This window comes from Lissotriton helveticus, chromosome 2_1 (assembly GCF_964261635.1).
Source record: "Lissotriton helveticus chromosome 2_1, aLisHel1.1, whole genome shotgun sequence".
Lineage (NCBI taxonomy): Eukaryota > Metazoa > Chordata > Amphibia > Caudata > Salamandridae > Lissotriton > Lissotriton helveticus.
This window is the reverse complement of record NC_136059.1, coordinates 1,254,484,939-1,254,505,739: the sequence shown is the minus strand read 5'-3', so window position 1 is coordinate 1,254,505,739 and position 20,801 is coordinate 1,254,484,939. Positions and strand designations below refer to the sequence as shown.

At 46.8% G+C, this 20,801-nt stretch overlaps 1 protein-coding gene across 1 annotated transcript in view; it reads right to left on the bottom strand.

The window, feature by feature from the left end:
* Positions 1-20,801, bottom strand: part of LOC144818611 (all-trans-retinol dehydrogenase [NAD(+)] ADH4-like) — a 194,461-nt gene that overhangs the window by 143,063 nt on the left and 30,597 nt on the right. Inside the window, exon 2 of the mRNA XM_078676207.1 lies at positions 12,321-12,422. Coding sequence (XP_078532333.1) covers positions 12,321-12,422 — 102 coding nt within the window. The remainder of the gene's footprint in view (positions 1-12,320; positions 12,423-20,801) is intronic.

Genomic DNA, 20,801 nt, shown 5'->3' with positions numbered 1-20,801 from the left:
GTGGGGGAGTCAACAAGTTGTTTGAGTCTGAGATTGGCCAGGTTGTCCAGAAGGGTGATGGTGTTGCTGTCATTTTTCTTTTCCAGGTGGAAGTTGAGGTCTCCCAGTAGAATGTAGTCCTCGGCGGGGAGAGCGTGTGGGCTGATGAAGTCAGTGATGTCTTCGTTGAATTGAGTGCGTGTTCCTGGTGGTCTGTAGATGAGGGTGCCTCTCAGTGTGGTCCTGGGGTCGGTGTGGATCTGGAAGTGAAGGTGTTCGGCGGCCGAGAGGCTTCACAACTGATGTGGCAGGTCCTCCGCCCTAAGGTCGCCATGCCGCGCTTCTTCTAAATAGCTTGGGGGCAGGACCTCTAACCTAACCATGCCACATCATTGTAGCCCGGCCATAAAGCCCCAAAGCTAATTTATTCAAGCCGCCTCGCCCACGCATCAAACAATGCAGGCTGTTCCTCTGTCTTACAGAGGCCCTGCCGCGTGGCGGCCATCAAACTGCCACTATAAGACCCAAAACTACTGCGGCCTAATGCGGACCCGCTGCCTGCCACCACCTTTTAACGCCGTTCGTGCGATTAGCCCTTTATTTCTTGCCTCGGCGTACACAGGGGCTGTCCCGGCCCTCCGAGGATCGTGAACGAAGCGGCAGGGCAATGTCCTGTCTCCCTCTCAGCCAGGGCTGCTCACCAACTGGCAGCGCGGCCCTGAGCTCCCATCCCCCCTCGGCAATGTCCCTGTGACCAGTGATAACCAGCACCACCCCACCCCTCCCCGGTGGGGAGGAATCTGCTCACACGGGCCATGACACCGGGCCTATGCATCCTGCCTGCCCGGAGCTCTGTACATGCGACGTGGGGCACCGCGTTTGCACACGGGATGGGGACGTAGGGGCGGGCCCGGATACCATTGGTTTTTAAAACAAAGGGCCCTCCCTGTACCGAGCAGGCCAAAGACCCCCCACTCCCAGTAACCCCATCATGCCCATAAGGACAGGTCCACTCTAACCGCCTAAACCACCTCGCGATGGCCGGAACCGGGCTCGATGGGGCCCCTCGCATGCGAAGGTAAACCCAGACTCCTTTCTCCCACGCCTCATGTACCTCGTCCCCCCTTCCTGGACACCTCCACCTCCCCGTGGTATCCGACCACGGAGCCCCTGTGCAACTTGGGTTTAGCCCAAGGACGGGGCCCGGGGGGAGGCGAGAGAGCGTCCGCCTTACCTTGCACGACGTTCGATCTTTGGGAATTGGTAAGGTGATCTAAGGGTCATGAAGAGGGGAGGGGGAGCTATCTAACAGCTGAAGAGCGCGGGCCTCGCGTCTGTTGGGGGATGGGAGGAGGCTGGGAGACCTAAAGACCCTACGTCTGGCGAGGAGCAGCCTAAGGAGCGACTGACTAGAGAGGGGGGCAGCAGCAAAGAGGGCGCGGGGTGGGAGGGGCTACCACTATATACTGTCCCAAGGGGGACGCCCTTTACCTCAGTTGTCCACGCCCCCACCACCTCCACCCACCGGAATGGGCTGTCGGCTCCCCACGGCCCTACTACGGGGTCTGCCCTCCTATGGGGTCCCCTGCAGGGACCGCGGGCATCCTGCATTCATGCTGGTGGCACTGCTGCTGCAATTGTTATGAAAAATAAAAAGCACACAATCGGATGCCGGCTGAGCAGGGCACACTTCTTCCTCGCTTGTACGGAGCCGGCCCGGGGTACATACATACTGACACTGACACATCACGTGCGGTGCAAGTGGTGCAAGTGAAGCTTCATCTATCTACACACACTTGAACAGTAGGCCTACTCAAGGCCTGAACAGGCCTGAAAAGTAGGCCTAAAATGTGGGAAACAAGTTGATTTACAGATATTATTGTCTTACGGCATACAAGTTACAATCCATCGATGAACCCCCAACTGCTGCGCAGTCATAACTAATGCAAACTGCGGAAGATCGAAATTAAAATTAAAAAGTAAATAAACAATAATAATAAATGAATGACCAAGGGGGTCTGACAATAGAAGCTGCAGAGAGTGGCAATAAGGAGGGGCCAGGGGGCACCACTCAAAAATCACTGAACAGTAGGCCTACTCAAGACCTGAACAGGCCAGAAGTGAACAGTAGGCCTACTCAAAATGTGGGAAACAAGTTGATTTACAGATATTTTATTGTCTTACTAAACGTATATGATCCACTGTGGCCTTACCTGTACTAGTGTGTGTACACGAGCACGACACAACAACAACATTTACAGTATGACGCATCATGGCGCAACGAGTTACAGATACGTCAGTATTTCTGACGTATCTGTATGGTGCAAAAGTAACGCATTGCTGGAGTTTGTCACAAAAGTGACGCAACTCCAGCAATGTATCCTTTTACATGGGGAAAGCCCCATGTGAAAGGGCCTGCATCAGTCTTACGCCTGCTGTTAGGCAGGCATAAGAAATTGACGCATTTGTGTCCTAGAAGTGGCGCAGTGAAATTCTATAGATTTCACTGCGTCACTTCTATGACCCTTTCTTGTGTCAGAACGCCCCCCCCCTGCATACATTATACCTGGTGCAGGAATAATGTGGCGCAAGGGTTTACAAAGTTCTACCTAGATGCGTCACTTTGTAAATATGGTGCAACAAGGCACATTATTTACCCTGCTGGTGCGACACAAAAAGTGACGCACCGGCGGCGTAAAAGTGACGCACAGCCTCATAAATGAGACCCAGGAACAGGCATGGAGCATGCATGCAATGCACAAATGGGGAGAGGGAATATTAGAGTGATGATGGCGCCAGCAAATGGGAAGCATATGGGTGGCCTGAAGCCCACAAAAGTATATATAACATATTTTGAGAAAAGACCTAAAAACGGAACCTTTCCGACATATCCGAGGATGCGTTTTCACCCGAGCAGCAATGAATTCAACAGCAGAATGTGCCCTCTTCACAGTCACGTGACCCAGTTGGCGCCACCACCTTGCGAGTCTTAGAAACCGCCGTACAAGAGTCATACAGAAGATGACAACTGGAAATATAGCGGTTTGTCAGGGAATATCAGACAGCACATGAATGGGAAAGTACAATTTTTGGTTAGATCAGAATGAGTATTTGATACTAGCAAAATTGTTAAAACAGCGAGACGAATTTCATAAGCGGGAAACCATTGTTTCAAACTAGACAGTAAAATACGGTTTAACTGGTTTGCTATAATGGGCAGTATCAAAATATGTCGGATGGCAGCAAAACTTTAGAATTAAATCCAAAAGGTTTATGCCACAAACAAGGGTAATTACATATATTCCTATGCAACTAAAGCCTTGAATTGTATGCACAATATTTCCTTCCTAGATCAGGAGTGAAAGATTTGCAAACCTGCAGGGCAATAGCTGTCAGTGTGAGACCACAGTGTCTCTGCGGTAGGCTGTTGATAGTGAGTACTAATGATAACTGTGAAGATACGTGAGGAAAATTACAAGAGAAGAAAAGGGCAGGTCCTAAAACCTGATCTATTCATATATTTGATGTTTTATAAAGTGGCAACACAATACATTGGGTGTAAAAGAACTTTACAGGGAACAGCTTCTCGCTGATTACAGGCAGTTAACATAAGAACAATTACAAAAGTAAAAAAAGCAATTACTTATGAACGAGTTGCCAGCTTAGCAATATTCTTTACATTTCAGAGACTTGTGCATAGGTTCAAGCATATTGGCTTTCGTTTACTTCATTTTACACATCCCCTTATCTGGATTTTCCCCCAACTGAGGCAGAGATAGTACATAAAACACAGAGCATTAATACCAGAGAGTTCAAACTTTGCTTTCCTTGAGTCTCACTTAAGGCCACCTGCATGAAAGACTACATCTAACATGTCTGTCTTGGCATTCTGTGTGAGAGCTTTTACAAGGAAGAAGTTAACTTGTGCAGGCTAGTCCTTCCGCTGAAATTGCTAGAAACTGATTGAAAGGAATACCTATGTTTCATGGCGGTCATGGGTAGGGAAAACGAGCTATGGTCACCCTGTCATGCCCTAAATTGAGAACACTGGAGCCACCTGTGGATTCCAGGGTATGTTTTAAGGCTACCTCTTGGGTCTCTTGGTTTCCATCTAAACAAAAAGAAAAGGCAGGCAGAGGCAATGTTTCATGGCAAGTTTGTGGAGAAGGTGGGAGCGTCTAGACTTAAACATAATTTGAAAGTTCTTCCCAAGGAAGTCACCGAAAGGCAAATAAAAAAATTCATAATATTTCGTGTAGGAAAGTAGGATCTCCTTCTTATGGTTACCCCGACTTTTTGCTTGCTGTAATGCTGTTTTTGTCTAGTCTGACTGGGATCCTGCTAATCAGGACCCAAGTCTATCTGCTTTATCCTTAAACTGTAATGTTATGTACCTAGGTACAACCCAGATTGGGTACTGTGATACCTTTGTCAGTCCCTAGTATATGGTACCCAGGGCATAAGTACCCCAGAGGTCTCCCATGGGCTGCAGCATGTATTATGCCACTCATGAGAGACCATGCAAAATGGAACTACGGGCCTGCCATTGCAGCCTGTGTAAGTTACTTAAGATATAGGTTTACTAAATATAAGGGTCACTGCACTTAAAACCTACGTCACCCCTAGAGCAGGCCTTTACAATCCTGAAGGCAGGGTGCTTGGTTATGAGTGAGAGGGTGCCCCTGCATGAGCAGGACACCCCTGCAGCCTACGGAGTCCATTCTCCTGGGTGGTCGGTGAAGCACCCGAATCTATACTACTATTATAAAGAGAGAACACAACCCTTTGAGCCAGGTAAACTCTGGAACCACAGCGCCAATCCACACACCCGATACATCCTTGAAATTATCAGGGTGTGTAGATGGACATAGGCTACATAAAATTAAAAAAAACGTAAATTAAAAAAATTAACTTTAAAAACAAAGTAGTCTCCTAAAAGAAGCGCCGGCCGCGACGTCTGCGTCATGACATCGGGAGCGCGGGGAGGAGCGGCGTTCAGGAGCAACAGGAAGAGCGGAGGACATGATCGCGGGGAGGAGCTGCGGACAGGCGCGGAGGAGCGGCGAGCGGCGGACAAGCGGTAATGACCAGCGAGAAGCGGAGGAGCAGTGGAGCGGTAAAATCAGCAGCGCGAGGAGGAGCGGCGAGTAAGGTAAGTGAACCATCCAAGAGCCGCGGTAAGTGAACCATCCAAGAGCCGCGGGTGCGCAACGAGGGACGGGCGGAGGGACGGGTGGGAGCCATGGGTGTACGCAAGCCTGAAATGTTGCCCCCAGCCCCCTTTTGCCCCGGGCAACGCTGGGGCGGGCTGCTAGTACTATATATAGAGGGGCATTACGTGACAGGGTGATGACCATCTCGAAAACGGCTGCAACTAACCCTATCATGTTTGGTGTCAAACATGTTGGCATCATACCCCCACACCAGAAACTGGTGTGAAAGGTGTGATTCCACCCACCAGGAAGGCCCTTCGAGGGGCCCTCAGTGTTCCCAGTACCAGCCTTCTAGCTCCAGACAGCACAAAATGGATGCTGCCGACCAAAGACAAGTTTCTGCCCAACTGCTGCTGAGCCAAGTTGGAGCAGGGGAAGGCAGAACAATAGGCATCCTGTCACAGCGAGGTGTGACCACCTCCTAGACAGGATTTAGTGTATTAGGCCTGGGTGGGTGTGCTTGCCAGCGCCTGAAAACATGCAGGAGGGGCACATTTGATGTCCCTGTGCATAGTCCAGTTCAAACCAGTCCTGGGGGCCGTTGGCTCCCACTCTGCCGTGACACTGGACAAAGGACATGGGAGTAACCACCCACCTGTCCAGACCCTCCCCTGGGAGGGTCCCCTGAATCTTTCCAACCCACTCCTGTGGGTACTTAAGGGCTTACCTAGTTGTAGGACCTTAGATTCGTTGTGGACAAGATTCAGAACTGAAACCACTCCTCTTCGACCGTCTGGGCACTCTATACTGCACTAGACTTTGTTTGGGCCTGACTTCATCTCCCTCTCAGTCTGCTGCATCGTTTGTGCCTGTGCATCATACAGGATCTGTGTAGGACCTGCGGAGCATCCAAGACACCTGAAGACAATCTCCCTTGGAGTGAAGGAGTCACTCGCCTGCATTCGCAGGCACTGCAACACTGCTGACCAGACTACTGATCCAGAGCTCCTCCAGACTCTGAAAGGCTCAGCAAACACAGGAGGTTGGTTTCTATGTCCCTGAAGGTCCGAGCTGCCCTCTCACCAAGTTTGAGGTTAGAATCCCTTGTGGGGGCTGCAATACCCGAACCCCTGTGCACTGCATATTTTTGCTAGTGCATTTGCTGTGACAAGTGAATTGGGCTCCGGGTAACCCCAACGTCTGGCACTGTTTCCTACAAAGATCTTCACCCACCTCCCATGGGGTCTCTCTGGCCTATTGTTTTGTGAAACTGCCTCGAGGTCCTCTCGCGACTCCTGTGCCTCTGGACTGTGGGTCCAATTGATGGTTTACTTTGATTTCATTGAGTTTCCCTGATTGCTCTGCGCTTGCCCTGACTCCCCTGCTCTTGGTGAGTCTCCTAGCCCTTGCTGGTCCGAACCGTACACTTCCTTTACTTCCTGCTTGGCTTGATTTTGCCAAAGCTTGTTGGTGCTCCTGCTGGACCCGACCCCTCAGCACTCGACCTCCTTCATGGGAAAGCTTGCATCCGGCTCCTGGTTGTCCTCAACATCGCCTGGTCCCTGCAGTTGCAGAGTCAAGGTCCTCGTCAACGATCCTGAGGCACCTGACATCAGTGAGCATTCATCTCCCAAGCCCCTGGTCCCTCTCAAGTGACCCAGACTCTTTTCCTCTGCTTTCAGGTACTCCTCGACAGGAATCCATCTTTTGGATTCCAACAGACACTTTCTCTTCTTCCAGTAGCGGGTCTTCTTTGAAGTCCTCCATTGGGTTCGACAGCGGTTTATGAAGCCACTTCACACCTATGCACCCGGCTTCCCTGGGTTAGGTAACTTGGGTACTTCGGTATCCATGGGTGGGGTGGCTCTCCAACCTTCTGTCTTCCACAGAGTTTCCTCGAAGCCAACTGGGAAGGGTCCCTAATCTTTAAAAATCCAACCGCGACTTGCACATAGACTTGTACGGAGCACGAGGTCATGTACCCACATTGCACTCCCTCTCCGTGGGGTCTCTATCTACTCACCTTGGGTGGTTCCTTGGGGTCCCAGCAATTCTACGTCCTCTTGATATTGTCCTGACTTGAGTCATGGTTCTTATACCACTTTTAGTATATGATTTGTTCCCCCCTGGGGCCCACTGTGTATAAGTGCTATTTACTGTGATGTATTTGTCATAATATTGTGTGCTTTGTGTAAATCTCCGTGTGGGAGATACTGGAACGTACTAGAGAGTATTATATATTGAATACATATTTCCATAAATACCTTGTGTGGTTCTCTTTCACGTAATCTATACTATAAGATTGCATTCTGGTAAAACAAGCTGCTTTACACTCCTTCACGACTAAGCCTGAAGGCTGCTCTCCACAGCTACCACTTAAATACCACTATAAAATTTAACAATCTAAGGGAGTCCCTCCGGTTGCATTTGAGAGGTCACCTTTTTCAGCTACATTGAAACAGGTAAGCAAGACCATGTTAAAATGGGGGACATGCAGATGAAGCATAGTATGTGCCATGAGTGATACAAGGTTTTTTAATAGGGAAGGGGATACATGTAGGTGGTGGAAGGATGGGGAACAGAGCTGGAAGCTCAAGAGATCCCCTAGGGAGGGGCTCGTGAGATCACCCTGTGCAAGTAGCCATGAAAAAGGCTAACATTTCTCTTGCAAGTAAGCACATCAGATGACCAAACTTGAATCTAGAACAATGAAACCACAGGTGCTGGTCCATCATACCATGATTAGATTCATAATAAGCACCAGCAAAGGCAATAGGTCTAGCTTTAATGTGCCAACACCAGTAAGCACAGGTATTCACAAGTGAAGTTTAAATGCACTGTGTACACAAATGCTATTTATCAGATTAGAGCCAGCACTATTGGCTTTGTCAATGTTGGGGAAACAGTACAACAAGCATTGCTTTCCATATAGAATACATATGCGAGATAAAGATTTGAATGAGATAAATAGTGTGATGATTGAGTGTACTTTTCAGTTGTAAAATAGTCCCTCGTGCATTCTTATTAGAGTTCCCTAAAGGTGAGCTGGGAAGACCAAAATAGCCAATAGTATGAGGTAAGAGACTAATACTCATATGCACGGAGCCAAAACCAACTTTATGTATATTTTAAAGACTTGGTAACAATACATCTTGCAGAAAGCTACACAGTCAAACCAGACCTCAAAATTGTGCAATAGGCAAGAAAGAAGAAAATATTTCAAATCAGGTGCTAACACTGACTTTTGCAGCTGCAGATTGTGAGTGCTTACTTTGCGTCTGTTACTCTTTCCTGCTATACTTCAAAAAAAAGTGCTATGATGTGGTTAACGATATAGCATGGCTAAAACAAAAAACATTGTCCATGTTAATTTAGGCTGGCTGTGTGCTAGTGATTTTTTTGTTGTTGTGGGGGTGGAATGCGGGGGAGGGTGGGGGAGGATAAGCAACATGAAGGATGGGGGAGGAGGACAGTAGGAGGCTAGAAACATGGGAGAAGCAACACAACTCAGGAGGAGATGGGAGGGATGGTAAAAGTAACACAACACATGTGGGTGGGTGGAAGGGACGCAAGAAGCAACACTACATCGGAGGGCAGTGGGAGGTATGGGGCAACAGCAAGAATGCGGGAGGGGCGGGACATGCAACAACTATGGAAATCACAAACAGGAAAAAAAAGTGTACCGCCACAAGCACGAGCAGTGGACGGACCCAGAAGGAAACAAGGAAGAAGTACTTTGACCAGGCTCCAGCGATGGGACAAATACATGAAGAGGAAGTAAAGCCGCCACATGCTGACCAAAGTGAAGCAAGGAAATGAAAGTGATGATGAAGCCAATCAATAGTAAGCAATGGGTGGACACTAAGCTCCATGGAAGCTAAAAAATGTCTCACAAGAGACGGCGCATGAGCTGTCTCATGCAAGACCTAAAACCAGTTGGCACATGCCATCCTTACAGCTAAAGGTGACCTGGAATAGTCCAAATGCCACACTTGCATTGAGTGATGGTTAGCATTTAGTACTGCTGGCAAGATCATTGGGTAGTGCCAACCACAGTGTCCTCCACTCGGGCCCTGGTACTTATATTTAGAGACAAAGTGTGTTGTATTACTTAGGGTTGCTATTAATTCGCGTTAATTTTAGACGACTCTTGGAACTTATGTGATGTCATCGAACCTGGTAACACTCATATCTAGTTTTGGGTGATATGATGCCCATGGTGATTATTAGTCTCTCTTTTAGGCATTGTTAAGCCCATGTTGGTTTAAGGCGATTAGTGTTGATAAATGGATTATTTCAACACTCTTCATTGTGTGAGTGAGTAATGCAGCGCCAAAGGAAATCAAGTTTGTTAATCGAGGCAGTCAGTCATGAAGGCAATATTTCAGATTTCCCCTTTGTGCTCTTTGTCAGCCCTTTTGTTTTTATCACTTTTTGCAATTGGTTGCTTGCTGATAAGTTGACCTGTATACTCTTTTATATGCAAGAACAAACTGTCCTCATGCTTTTCTTCACTTTGGAATTAATTTTGTTCTATTGCTTGATGTTAAACACACGCAGGAGCGGCCCGTGCAGGTAAGAGAGGTGGGGCCAGTTTGCGGGGGGGAGGGGGGGGGGGGAGGAGGGGGAGAGGGGGTTGGGATTCAACAGACGTCCACAAAAGAAAATTAAATATATAAATCATTTTCCCTCGTCATCTGTTGATGTCCCTCCTTCCCCCCGTCACACACCAGTGAAGCGGTGCCGCTGCTGAACACACAATCACAAACCGTTTGAAAAACGGTCCCTCTCTCAACTTTTTCCAGCAACGGACACTCTCTAAGTGTCATTGTTAGGGGGTGCATGGATTCAGTCTCTCAGCATTTGTCACACCATGCAGCTGGTCTTGCAGAAAGGAATTTTTATACCAGGTGTGGGCTGGGTGTGGGCAGGTGAGGTAACATAATTTCGTTGGAGTTAAAGTTTCCGTAATGGGGTGTAGAGGGATATAGCCTGGTTTGGCCGCTGGTAGTTAAATTTAAAGAAAACTGCAACATGTACGAGTATTTTGGAATTTACTTCGGTTTCAAAATACTACCAGTCTTGACTGTGCATGTGACCACAAGGATGCAACACGTATATGGCTTGTGCACCCAATCAGACAATGTAAGACAGAGCTACAGCGTCTAGACTTTGGAGGTCTCAGGTAGTCCACAGTGGAGATAGAATTTTACGTGGTGTGTCCTTTGCGTGTGTTATGTGAGTGTGGTAGTATCTTTGTATTGGAATTGATGGATTACTGTTGTAGTTTGCCTAAATTAGAATTTGTTAGGCCCATTTCAATGAAGTGGATTATTTTGCTCTTGGTTAGAGTGCTCAGGAGAACATAATCCACAGGTAATGGTAGCAGATAATGGTGTACAACGGCCATAGCAAGGAGATGACGGATTTTCATGGGAAACAGGCTACAAGCCAACATCTCACCAAAATACAGGAAGTCAGACCAAGTATGCTGTTGTATAGAATGAAGCGTGTAGTAAGATAGAGTGAGTTGTTGGGTGAGTTCTAGAAATCTATTTAGTGATAAACTAGGCATATGTAGGGCAGTCACACTATCGGTCACAGGGCTACTGCCCTTTGTTGTGATGTGTGGAAGGTCAGCTCATCTGATGCCAAACTGAGTCCACAGTAGATCATCAGAGCTTGGTAGATTCAATGTAGGTGATGGATAGATTGAGGAACAAGAGCAAGAGATTTAAGGAATACCCTGATAAAAGAATGGAAGAGAAGAAGCTGAAAGTCTAAGTGGATGACATCATGAAACTTAGACTACAACATTGAAATGTGACACACATCAGGTGTGGGAAAAAATTCTAACTAAAACGACACAGAAATCAGAGTATCTACCCCACTGGCCAATTATGGAACGCATGAGGCAAACCTATACTGACCAAGTTACACAACACTTTGAGATGGACATGCCAGCGCCTTTTCGTGGGATACAAAAATGTGCCGTCTCTAAAAGGGGTGTGACAAAAGAAGCTTAAGTAGGGATGAATCCTTATGTCATTAAGGGCGTGGTTTAAAACAGGTAAAGTGACATCTTGTGTATCTGTGTGCATCTCTATGTGTCTCCAGTTATTACATGCTCTTTGCTTGAACAAGCGTAATGCTACTTGGTAAAGGCAAGTCGTTTTCTTGTGCTCTCCGTTCTTAGCTATCAACACTTGAAACGCTTTGACAAAGACAGTGTGTGAGTTTTCAGAGCTAAAGCTTCACGTTTTGCTCTATCCAGAGCCCTCTGTCTATAAATATGATTTGTGCACATCTTTCTCCTTTTATTCATTTATTATAACAACCCGATAATGTGAAATTAAGAAAGTGATAGATGTTAGACTGCATTTAATCTCCCCCTTTGGTAATTACTCAGGCCACATTCGATTCTGTTGTGTTTTTTTCCACACTGTGCCACTACAGACAGGGGCCAACTTCATGCAAATCAGTCTTGGCTCCTCCTTAGTAGAACATTCCAGCTCGACCAGCCAGGACACACATCCCCAGCAAGGAAAAACAATACCCCCCAGGCACGTACAAGCCTTATTGGGCATCATCAGTGAGGTTTCGGTGAGTCATGGGCCTTAGCTATTGTGTATATGGCTCCTCCTTGTTTGTAGGGGCACACTGGGCAAAAAAGAAAAAAAAGACTGACTGTCATGCATGACAGTAATGACCAGCGGCTGAGATTACTTTAAGCATTCCATCTGTCACTGTCTGTTTTCTAAATGGCTAATATGTGCTGAGGACAACATTTGAAGACTAAAACACAACTAATGAAGACAAGCTGGTGACCACCACAAACCCCACAACAAGGAACTACAACCATTGAAAATTACCATGTTTTATTTATTCGGAAAATTAACAGCTTGCAAAATCTGTTCCACCAAAGAGCCCCAAGTATTCACACGTTTACATGTTTATTTTGCAAACACGAGGCAGAAATCTCTAAACAGTAAAAGCAATATATAGTATGATGTGAAACTCTGCTGAGTGTGGGAAGTGTCTAACAGAACTAGGCCTCTGCTTCGACGTGAACGGTACATCTCCACCCACAGAAAGGTCAGCGGGACAGGAAGATGAAGCCAATAATTTGATTGGTGGGCCCTGGAGGGGGAGGGCAGAGCCGTATTGCACAAGATATACATTTTTTACCTTAATTCGGACTTCATGATCCCTGGGCGGTGCAACTTCCACCTCTTCGATGCAAAACGGCTTCCCAGCTTCCCAGGCAACGGCGGCCTTGCATTTAATAACCTGCAAAACAAACACATTCCAGGTTTATGATATTTAACATAACCCTATAGAGTGCGCACAGAAAGACCATAACACACTTCAACTGGGATTAATGTTTAGACGCACTCGTTCGTGGTTTATGGAGCTGTTTATGGAAGGAACAGCGAGCAGAATGGGGCCATTAGCATTCCATCAGCACGACTCCTCTCCCCATAAGTCAGCCTCCATTAAACTCTGACACCAGTGGTTAATTTGTAACAAAGTAAGTGCCAGGGCCCTGTCAGGAGGCCTCGGCAGCTTGCATCACCCAGTGCCCCTGCCAGCGATGCCAACTATACAGCATCACTCTCCTACAAGTGTGACAGTTCAGACTGTTGTAACCCCCCAAAGCTATAAGAATGAATAAACAACTGTTGTTGTGCTGATTTCTAAATTAGACAAACACCGTCACCATGTGAGAGACCATCATAAGTGCAATAAGAGGATGGACGGTGCACTGAAACTTTTCAGACACTCACCCCCAGTCACTCTTAGATCTGAGTTAAATCCATCGTCGTTCATTTGCTCACTGCGCCACCCCAGTTCAGACTCAGCCACATGCAAATCAGTCTTGATCCTGCTCCTCTTGGAAAGAGTCCAGCCCAAGCTGCTAAGCCAGGTCCTTCCTGGACTGGAAACAAGCATCTTGGGACTGGTTTCGGAGTAACACCCAGATCTAATGGTGCTGGGGGTGATTGTCTGAAAAGTATCTGGGCTCTGTCCATCATCCTATTGTGTGTGCTTTGTTCGCTCTAAGTTGGCAGGGTATGCCAGACATGGCTTCCTTGCTCACTTTGCCACTACATTTGATGAGGGGTGTTACCCCAAAACCGGTCCCAGGATGCTTGTTTCCAGTCGAGGGAGGACAAAGCTTTGCAGTTCAGGCTGGACTGTACCTGTGAGGAACAGGGTAAAGGCTGATTTGCATATGGCGGGGTCCAAATTGGGGTGGCTTAGTGAAAATAAGAATGATGATGGATTAAACCCAGATCTGTGACTGGGGGTGAGTGCCTGAAAAGTTTTAGTGCCCTGTCCATCATCTTATTGTGTTTGCTTCCGAAATTTATCAAAAAACTCATACTTGCAATGTGTGCAGTAACAGGAGTTATCGCACATATGGCAATTGACCGGCACACATACAGAGGGCCTAAGGGACTGTTTTGGAGCTGGCTGGTATTTTTCAGATTGCTGAAGGAAGTGCTAAATTCAGATTCGAATCTGCCAGTGGAATTCCCTCTTACATTTTACCCAGGAGCAAATTCCATCTGCCGCTCTCTTTTATAATTAGTAGTTCCTGCAGAAATTGGATGTTTATGGACTACCACTCAACTCATCCGTGAATTACTTTTGGTACCTGTAGTATTTTCTTTTTTTCTACATCCCTTGAAAGTGACGCGATAGATTTCAAATGTATAAAAATTGGAATGACACAATGAAAGACCAATGGATGTAGAGGAGACCAATGGATGAAGAGGATTGTCGCAAAGCCCCTATTATTCAGTACATAATACATGTAATTTTTTGTAAAAATCAAATGGTCTTTGCTAACGGCAGGTCTAAAAAAAAAAAAAAACGTTTTTTACAGTCACAGTAGGCTATTGCAAGATGTGATTGCGCTCAAAGTTAACTTTTTCAAGGGGTCAGAAGTTTCTCAAGAGTCAAAATTGTGGGTATTGAATGACGAATGTTGCCAAACTCAGGAGTCCTGGGATTTCTAACCTTCACTCAAATATTTTTGTATGATGTGTAGCAATGTATTTTTTGCTGCTGCACAAAAAGAAAAAAGAAAAGAAAAATGTAGCCAGTGGTCGAGTAGAGGCTTATTTTCAGGTTTGTTTTAATGAATGCAGCTCGTAGCATCCATTCCTGCTGAGCCGTTTGAAAATAGAAGAATAAGGGAGACGGCGCAGAAAGAGTAAATGCTGACTTTGTGACTTTTTTAGCAAAAGTGGTTTGAAAGCATCAAGCCTCAGCAATGGAGTTTTGCACTATCACCATGATTATTTAACATTTGCTGCTTAAACTGTAGTGCTTTCAGATTAAAAACAAAACTCTCTTCCTCAACAGGGTTCTGCTTAACACAATGTGTGTTTGAGCAGCAGTATCAATGAGCTGCCCTGCCTAAGTCCTCAGGTTCAACTTAGGTCAGCATATTTTTGAATGGCCCATTAGAACATTTGATTTAATGGGAACCTCTGTGGCTCCAGTGAAATGTAAACTTATAGTAATTAAATAATTTACCTTTGAAAATGGAGAATGGTGACATCATGCCTCATCCACTCCCTACAAAGAGATCTATTTGCATGTGTCAAATTTGCTGCGACTGCATAGAGAGAAGGCATTTAAACTGGGAATGCATAAATCGGTGAAAGTGTCAGCGTCAAAAACCTAAAATATATGCTCGCTATTGAAAATCAAACCTGGTACAATCAGCGTAGAGATGCTGCAGGGTGTGTCTTCGGTTGCCAGATCTCTCCACATACACCCGTTTCCTACAGCTTGGCTTTCACTTCACAAATAAGTGCTTGTGTAACTTGTAGTCTTGTTTGCTTAATTTTACTCCATTGGCCTAACACGCCTGATTATGATTTCTAAAAAGAAAGGACGAGGCTTTTATTTGGATTAAATTGAACGACCGTGACCCCCTTAATGTGACATATGATCGCAATAGATAGAAGCAGGCACTGTACTATAATGCCACATTTGTGTTATTGTATCAGCAAAGCCAAGGATGAACATGGGAAGAGTTTCTTGGGATGAAAGAGGCTCGTAGTTTATGCCATCCTAGACCAATGCCAGAATCTTCCAGGTTAAAGGGCCAGCTCTGATGCATTTAAACACAAATCAGAGCTGCAGAGGAAGTAGCTGCTACTGCACCACATTAGAGGTGCTGTCCTTGAGGTCATCTTGGCTCTGGGTGGCGTTTAGGATCTGGAAGGTTGGACAGGGGATGTTGTGCATCTATGAGCCACTACAGGATTAGCCCTAGGGAACATTATTCCAACCGGTCTGTTAGGGTTTGCGTGGCCCCTGATCTGGATAGTGACACAGCGTAACACACATGGTAGGAGGACTGCATGTAAGGACCATACATTGGCCACCACAAAGGGCCAGAAATCCTCTTTGCGAATTAGGGCACTCACGGATGTCTTTACAGGTGCCATGCGTGGGTGTGCTGGTCCACAGAAACCGGTAGCGTGCCAGTCTTTCCACCAAATTTCCTCTAACCGAGGCTGTCGGTGGTACAAATTACTCAAAGCACACATCCTAAGAGATGATTGAGGGATGTGTCATGCTTTACCCCAGGGCCATGTCCATGTTGTTTGCATGGTCCATCCAAACCCTTATGAAAACCTACGACTTCTAAGTCTCTAGGAGGCACTCTAACAGAAGATGGTAACAAGAGCTGTGAGGCGCTGTAGGGAGAGTCTTACAGAAGGTCAAGTGCACAAAGAGATTAACTACTGGTTATGCTACTAAAGGCTCCCTGATCTACACTTGGCCCTTTAAGAGACGACTGGGCGATATGGTTCAAACATGTGTATGATCTCTACTAAGATTGTTTATCTGACCTTGGATCATAATAATAATAATAATAATCATAATAATAATAATACATTTTATAAAGCGCCTGGTTACGCTGAGAACAGTGTGTCCCCGCGCTGTAATGTGGCTAGCTACAGTTAGTCATGCATATCTCCCTTCCAGTTCCTCAGATGCAGACCTCCTCACTCTCCCACCCGAGGGAAGAGGTGGGTTTTCAGTTGTTTTCGGAAAATACGTTCCGAAGTCTCTGCTCGCATTGCGGGTGGAAGTCTGTTCCAATGCTGAGCCGCTTGGATTCGAAAGGAGCGCCCTCCCAATCCGAGTTCTTCTGAACCTAGGAACCTTTGTCAGCCCTTTCCCGGAAGATCTCAACTCACGCCCAGGGATGTACGGGCTCAGCAGTTCCAAAAGATAGGATGGCCCCTTCCCCTGCATGATACGATGGCTAATCAGCAAGGTTTTAAAGAGCACCCGTTCTTTAATCGGCAGCCAATGAAGAGATTCCAGGGCTTTCTTTGCTGACGCTCTTTTGGGCAGCATCAAGATCATACAGGCAGCCGCATTCTGCATGCGCTGTAGCCTGGTGATACATCTCACATTAGCTCCCAGGTACAGGACGTTCCCATAGTCCAACCTGGAGGTAATGAGAGCATGAACCAGGGTTTTCCTGGCCGAAGTCGGGAGTAGGTCAAGTGTTTTACGCATATTTCTCAGGATACCGAAGCATTGTCCTGCCACACGTCTGGTGTAATACTCAAAGGAGATTTTGCTGTCTAACCAGATAGCCAGATTCCTGACTTGATCGCTGGGAGAGGGTAGAGGCCCCAATACCTGCGGCCACCATGCCGATGTCCACACAGATGGTGCATTCCCCACCACCGGCACCTACGTATTGCTTCCGTTTAGTTTCAAGCAATTGTTGGCCATCCAGGCCGCTGTAGCTTGTAAGCACAGTGAGAAGTTATTGCCTGCTGCCCCGTCAGGTTGAGCAAGAGACAACACAAGTTGGGTGTCATCGGCATAGGTTACAACTTGAACCCCAAATCTTTCAGTGATCTCTGCTATTGGTGTTACATAGAGATTAAAGAGGGTGGGGCTCAAGCTAGACCCTTGGGGCACTGCAGCAAGATGTGATGTGCTACAGTGTCGAAAGCAGCGCTTAAGTCCAGAAGGATCAGCGCTGTGGTGTGGCCTTCATCCACCAGCTTGCGTATGGTCTTTGTTGACAGGAGTAAGGCAGACTCGGTCGAGTAGGACGCCCTGAAGCCTGATTGGGTAGGGTGTAGAAGTTTGCATGTTTTGATATGTTCCGTCAGTTGCTTATTAACAACTTTCTCCGCAATTTTCGAGAAATAGGGGAGAAGAGGGATTGGGCGCACATTATCTAACTGCTCCGCGCTAATGTTAGGTTTTTTCTTGAGCGGGAGTACCAATGCCTCTTTCCACGCTGATGGGACACTTCCTGATCCAAATGAAAGATTCAGCAGATGGCGTATGTGGGGTTCCAGCGTCTTAATACTTTCCCTAAGTATTGTCGCGGGCGCCGGGTCATTGGGGAAGCCTGATTTAATTTTAGACGCTATGTCGATAAGGATATCCTGCTGGGGAGTACTGAAGGATACTAGTAGCTCAGTTCCATCATATTTTACACTAGCCTCTTCTGTCATGCCATCTGTTCTGGCCTCCACCGGAAAAGAGGAATACATTTTGTCCACTTTGTCCGCGAACAATTGTGCCACCCGATCACAAGATTCAACCGAGCCTTTCTGAGGTGCGGCGGAGCTGTACAGAGAGGTAACTTCCTTAAACACAGCAAGCAATTCCTTGGCTGAATTATCTGCTCCCTCTATTCTATTCTTATAAGAGGAGGTCCGATATTTCCTGATCAGAGCATGATAGCCCTTGGGCTTGACTTTATAAGCCACCCTGTCCACCACAGAGAAGCCTTTCCTCCAGCGTCTTTCGAGGCGTTTACATGCCGCCTTTTCCTTGACAAGTTCGGGCCCAAACCATGGTGCAGATTTAGATTGCCTCCAGGGTCTGTTTTTGGTCCAGGGGGCTGTGTGGTCCAGCGCTTGTAAGATGCGACTATCAAGTGCTTCGCATGCTGCCTCAATCTCTAGACCCACTGAGGGACCACCCTGTTCCAGAATATTATCGAATTTAAAGCCTACCCATCTCCTGCGTCTAGTTATATTTATTTTTATTTTTTATTTTGAAAGTTTTACATAGCGCGAACAAGATCTTCGCAGATATCAGAGCGCTTTACAGAGGAGGGGAGCATGTATACGCAGATACATCAATCATGTTAACAGTACATTGAAGTGATATCATAAAACAATCAAGTAAGTCAATTTCAAAGTCAAAATAAAAATACAAGGGTTCGAACAAGTAGTACAGATGAGTATCGAGTCTTTGTAGTTTTTCCCCAGTAGTCATTCAAGTGTATTTAGCCATGAGGATCGCTTTTACTTCTCTCTTGAAAAGTATGGTAGAGGTGATGAGCCTTGTTTCAGGGGGGAGCGAGTTCCAAATCCTGGGAGCCATTCCTGAGAAAGAGCGTTTATAGGTTTTTTCCTTGCGGAATCTTTTAGGCTTTAGCAAAAGATTGTTTGTGCCTCTAGTGTTTCTGGAGCCTCCAGAAATCGTCAGCTTCTGAGCGAGGTATCTAGGTGAGCTCAGGTGGACAGCCTTGTGGGTCAAGCAAGCGATTTTCAGGTGTATTCTGGCTTCAAACGGCAGCCAGTTCAGTGATTTGAAGTCAGGGGAAATGTGTGAGTGTTTTTTTGATCCAGTGATAAGTCTCGCTGCGGCGTTTAGAGAGGCTCTTATGGGTGCCGTAGTAGCTAGGGGGAGACCGCAGAGGGCGGTGCTGCCGTATTCTCAAAAGATATCATCTGTCTTATGTACTCTCCCCCTCTCTGCCTCTATCTGGAAAGAAATCAGGTGGTGATCCGACCATACCACCGGCACTGGGGGATCGACGGCTAGCGACTCCCAATTGGAGAAAATAGGGTCCAATAAGTGGCCGTGACCATGGGTGGGGAGTTCTGATTTGAGAGTCATTTGCATAATGGATCTCCAAAGCTTCTGTATTGGTAGGGTCATCAAAGTGAAAATTTAAATCCCCCAAGAGTAGAAGCCTCTCGTATTTTAGGGCTGGCTGTATCAAGTAGTCTATCAGGCTTTCCGTAAATCTGATCACTGGGCCCGGAGGCCTATAGACTAGAAACCCTTTCAGGACATAACTATCCAGGCCTATAATGGTGAAAAAGCCCGCTTCGCTCTCCTTGATGTCAGCCGACTCCAAGGTGCAGCCTATTTCTGATTTAAAAATTATGGCTAATCCACCTCCCCTCCCCGTGGGCCTGTCTATCCTGTTGATGTCATAGCCTGGTGGCAGTGCATCTATTATATCAGGTGCAGAGTCATTATTCAACCATGTTTCCGTTAAGAACAGGGCATCCAACTGTCCATCTATCAATTTCATTCATTCATTTCATTTATAAAGTTTTATATAGCGCAAACTTGATCCCGAAGGATATCAGAGCGCTTTACAATTTGAGGGAAAGGAAGGTAACAAACAAAACGTGAGTCTAATATGGGTAATATAATAGGCATTGAATCTAATAGTGCACATATAACAGAAATCATGAACCTCCATTTTGTGCTTCCCTAAAGACCTACAGTTAATGAGGGACAGTCTCACCTTCTGTGCAACCTTCCTTGAATTTAGCTGCTGAGCCAAAGTAAAAGTAAATGAACAGTGATTACATCTTTTTTGATTGGAGGAAAGTGTTATACTGTGACAACACTTATCTCTTTAGGACTCACCTCCCTGAAAGGGGTTTCATTGTGTAATGTGGGGAGTAATCATATCTCCTGTGTAATAAAACGACAAGAATTTCACAGTATACTTGTTTCCGGTCCAGGGAAGGCCTGGCTTGGCAGTCGGGCTTGGCTGTTTTCATGAAGAACAGGGTCAAGACTGATTTCCATACGGGTGGGTCTGAAAACGGGTGGCGAAGTGAGATAAAGAACGACGATTGAGTCAACCCAGATCTGTGTCTGGGGTGAGTGTCTGAAAAGTTTCAGCGCTCTGTCCATCATCTCCATGTGTTTGCTAAGAATCTTACAGTACTCAAAAAGTGAGTTTGTGGATGTTGAGCCTGCATGCTGAGGTCTTTGTCTTTGAAACAAAGATAACACACTGTACATATGTTTCTTTACTCCCTACAGTGATACTTGGGTGGATGCCATGTAATTTACCTTTAGCAAATACATTTTATCAGTTGATCAATATTAAACATGAGAACAAAGGGATAGTACACATTTGGTGGCTACCCCAGGGGAGATAAATTCTCTAGGCAAAAGTGAGAGACAGGGGGGCGTGGCCTGCAGCCGATCATGGCGGCAGCCTAGAGGACGAGCTCTGTGGTTAGAGCGGCCTCTCCGTAAATCCGAGCTTACATCCGACACTCTACAGACCTCTGACGGAGGGTCCCGACGCCCGGGACCGGGCGGCAGCACCGGCAGTGTTTCCGGTTCCATTCGGACGCCGAGTGGCCGAGTTACCGCCGACTATCTGAGCGGCCTACGCAGAAGGGGAGAGCCGGGGACTGCGGTTCCAGGCAGACCCGTCCGGAAGTGCCAGCATCCTGGGGCGGCCCGACCGGAAGTGCCCGAGCGCGGGGAGGCAAGCCAAGGGGCTCGGACTACACTGCAGGGAGTGTGCTGGGCAACTTGTAAACTGAGTCCAGGCTACCAGGGGGGTCCTGAACGTCGGACCGCGGTAGGTGAAACACCAACGCATTC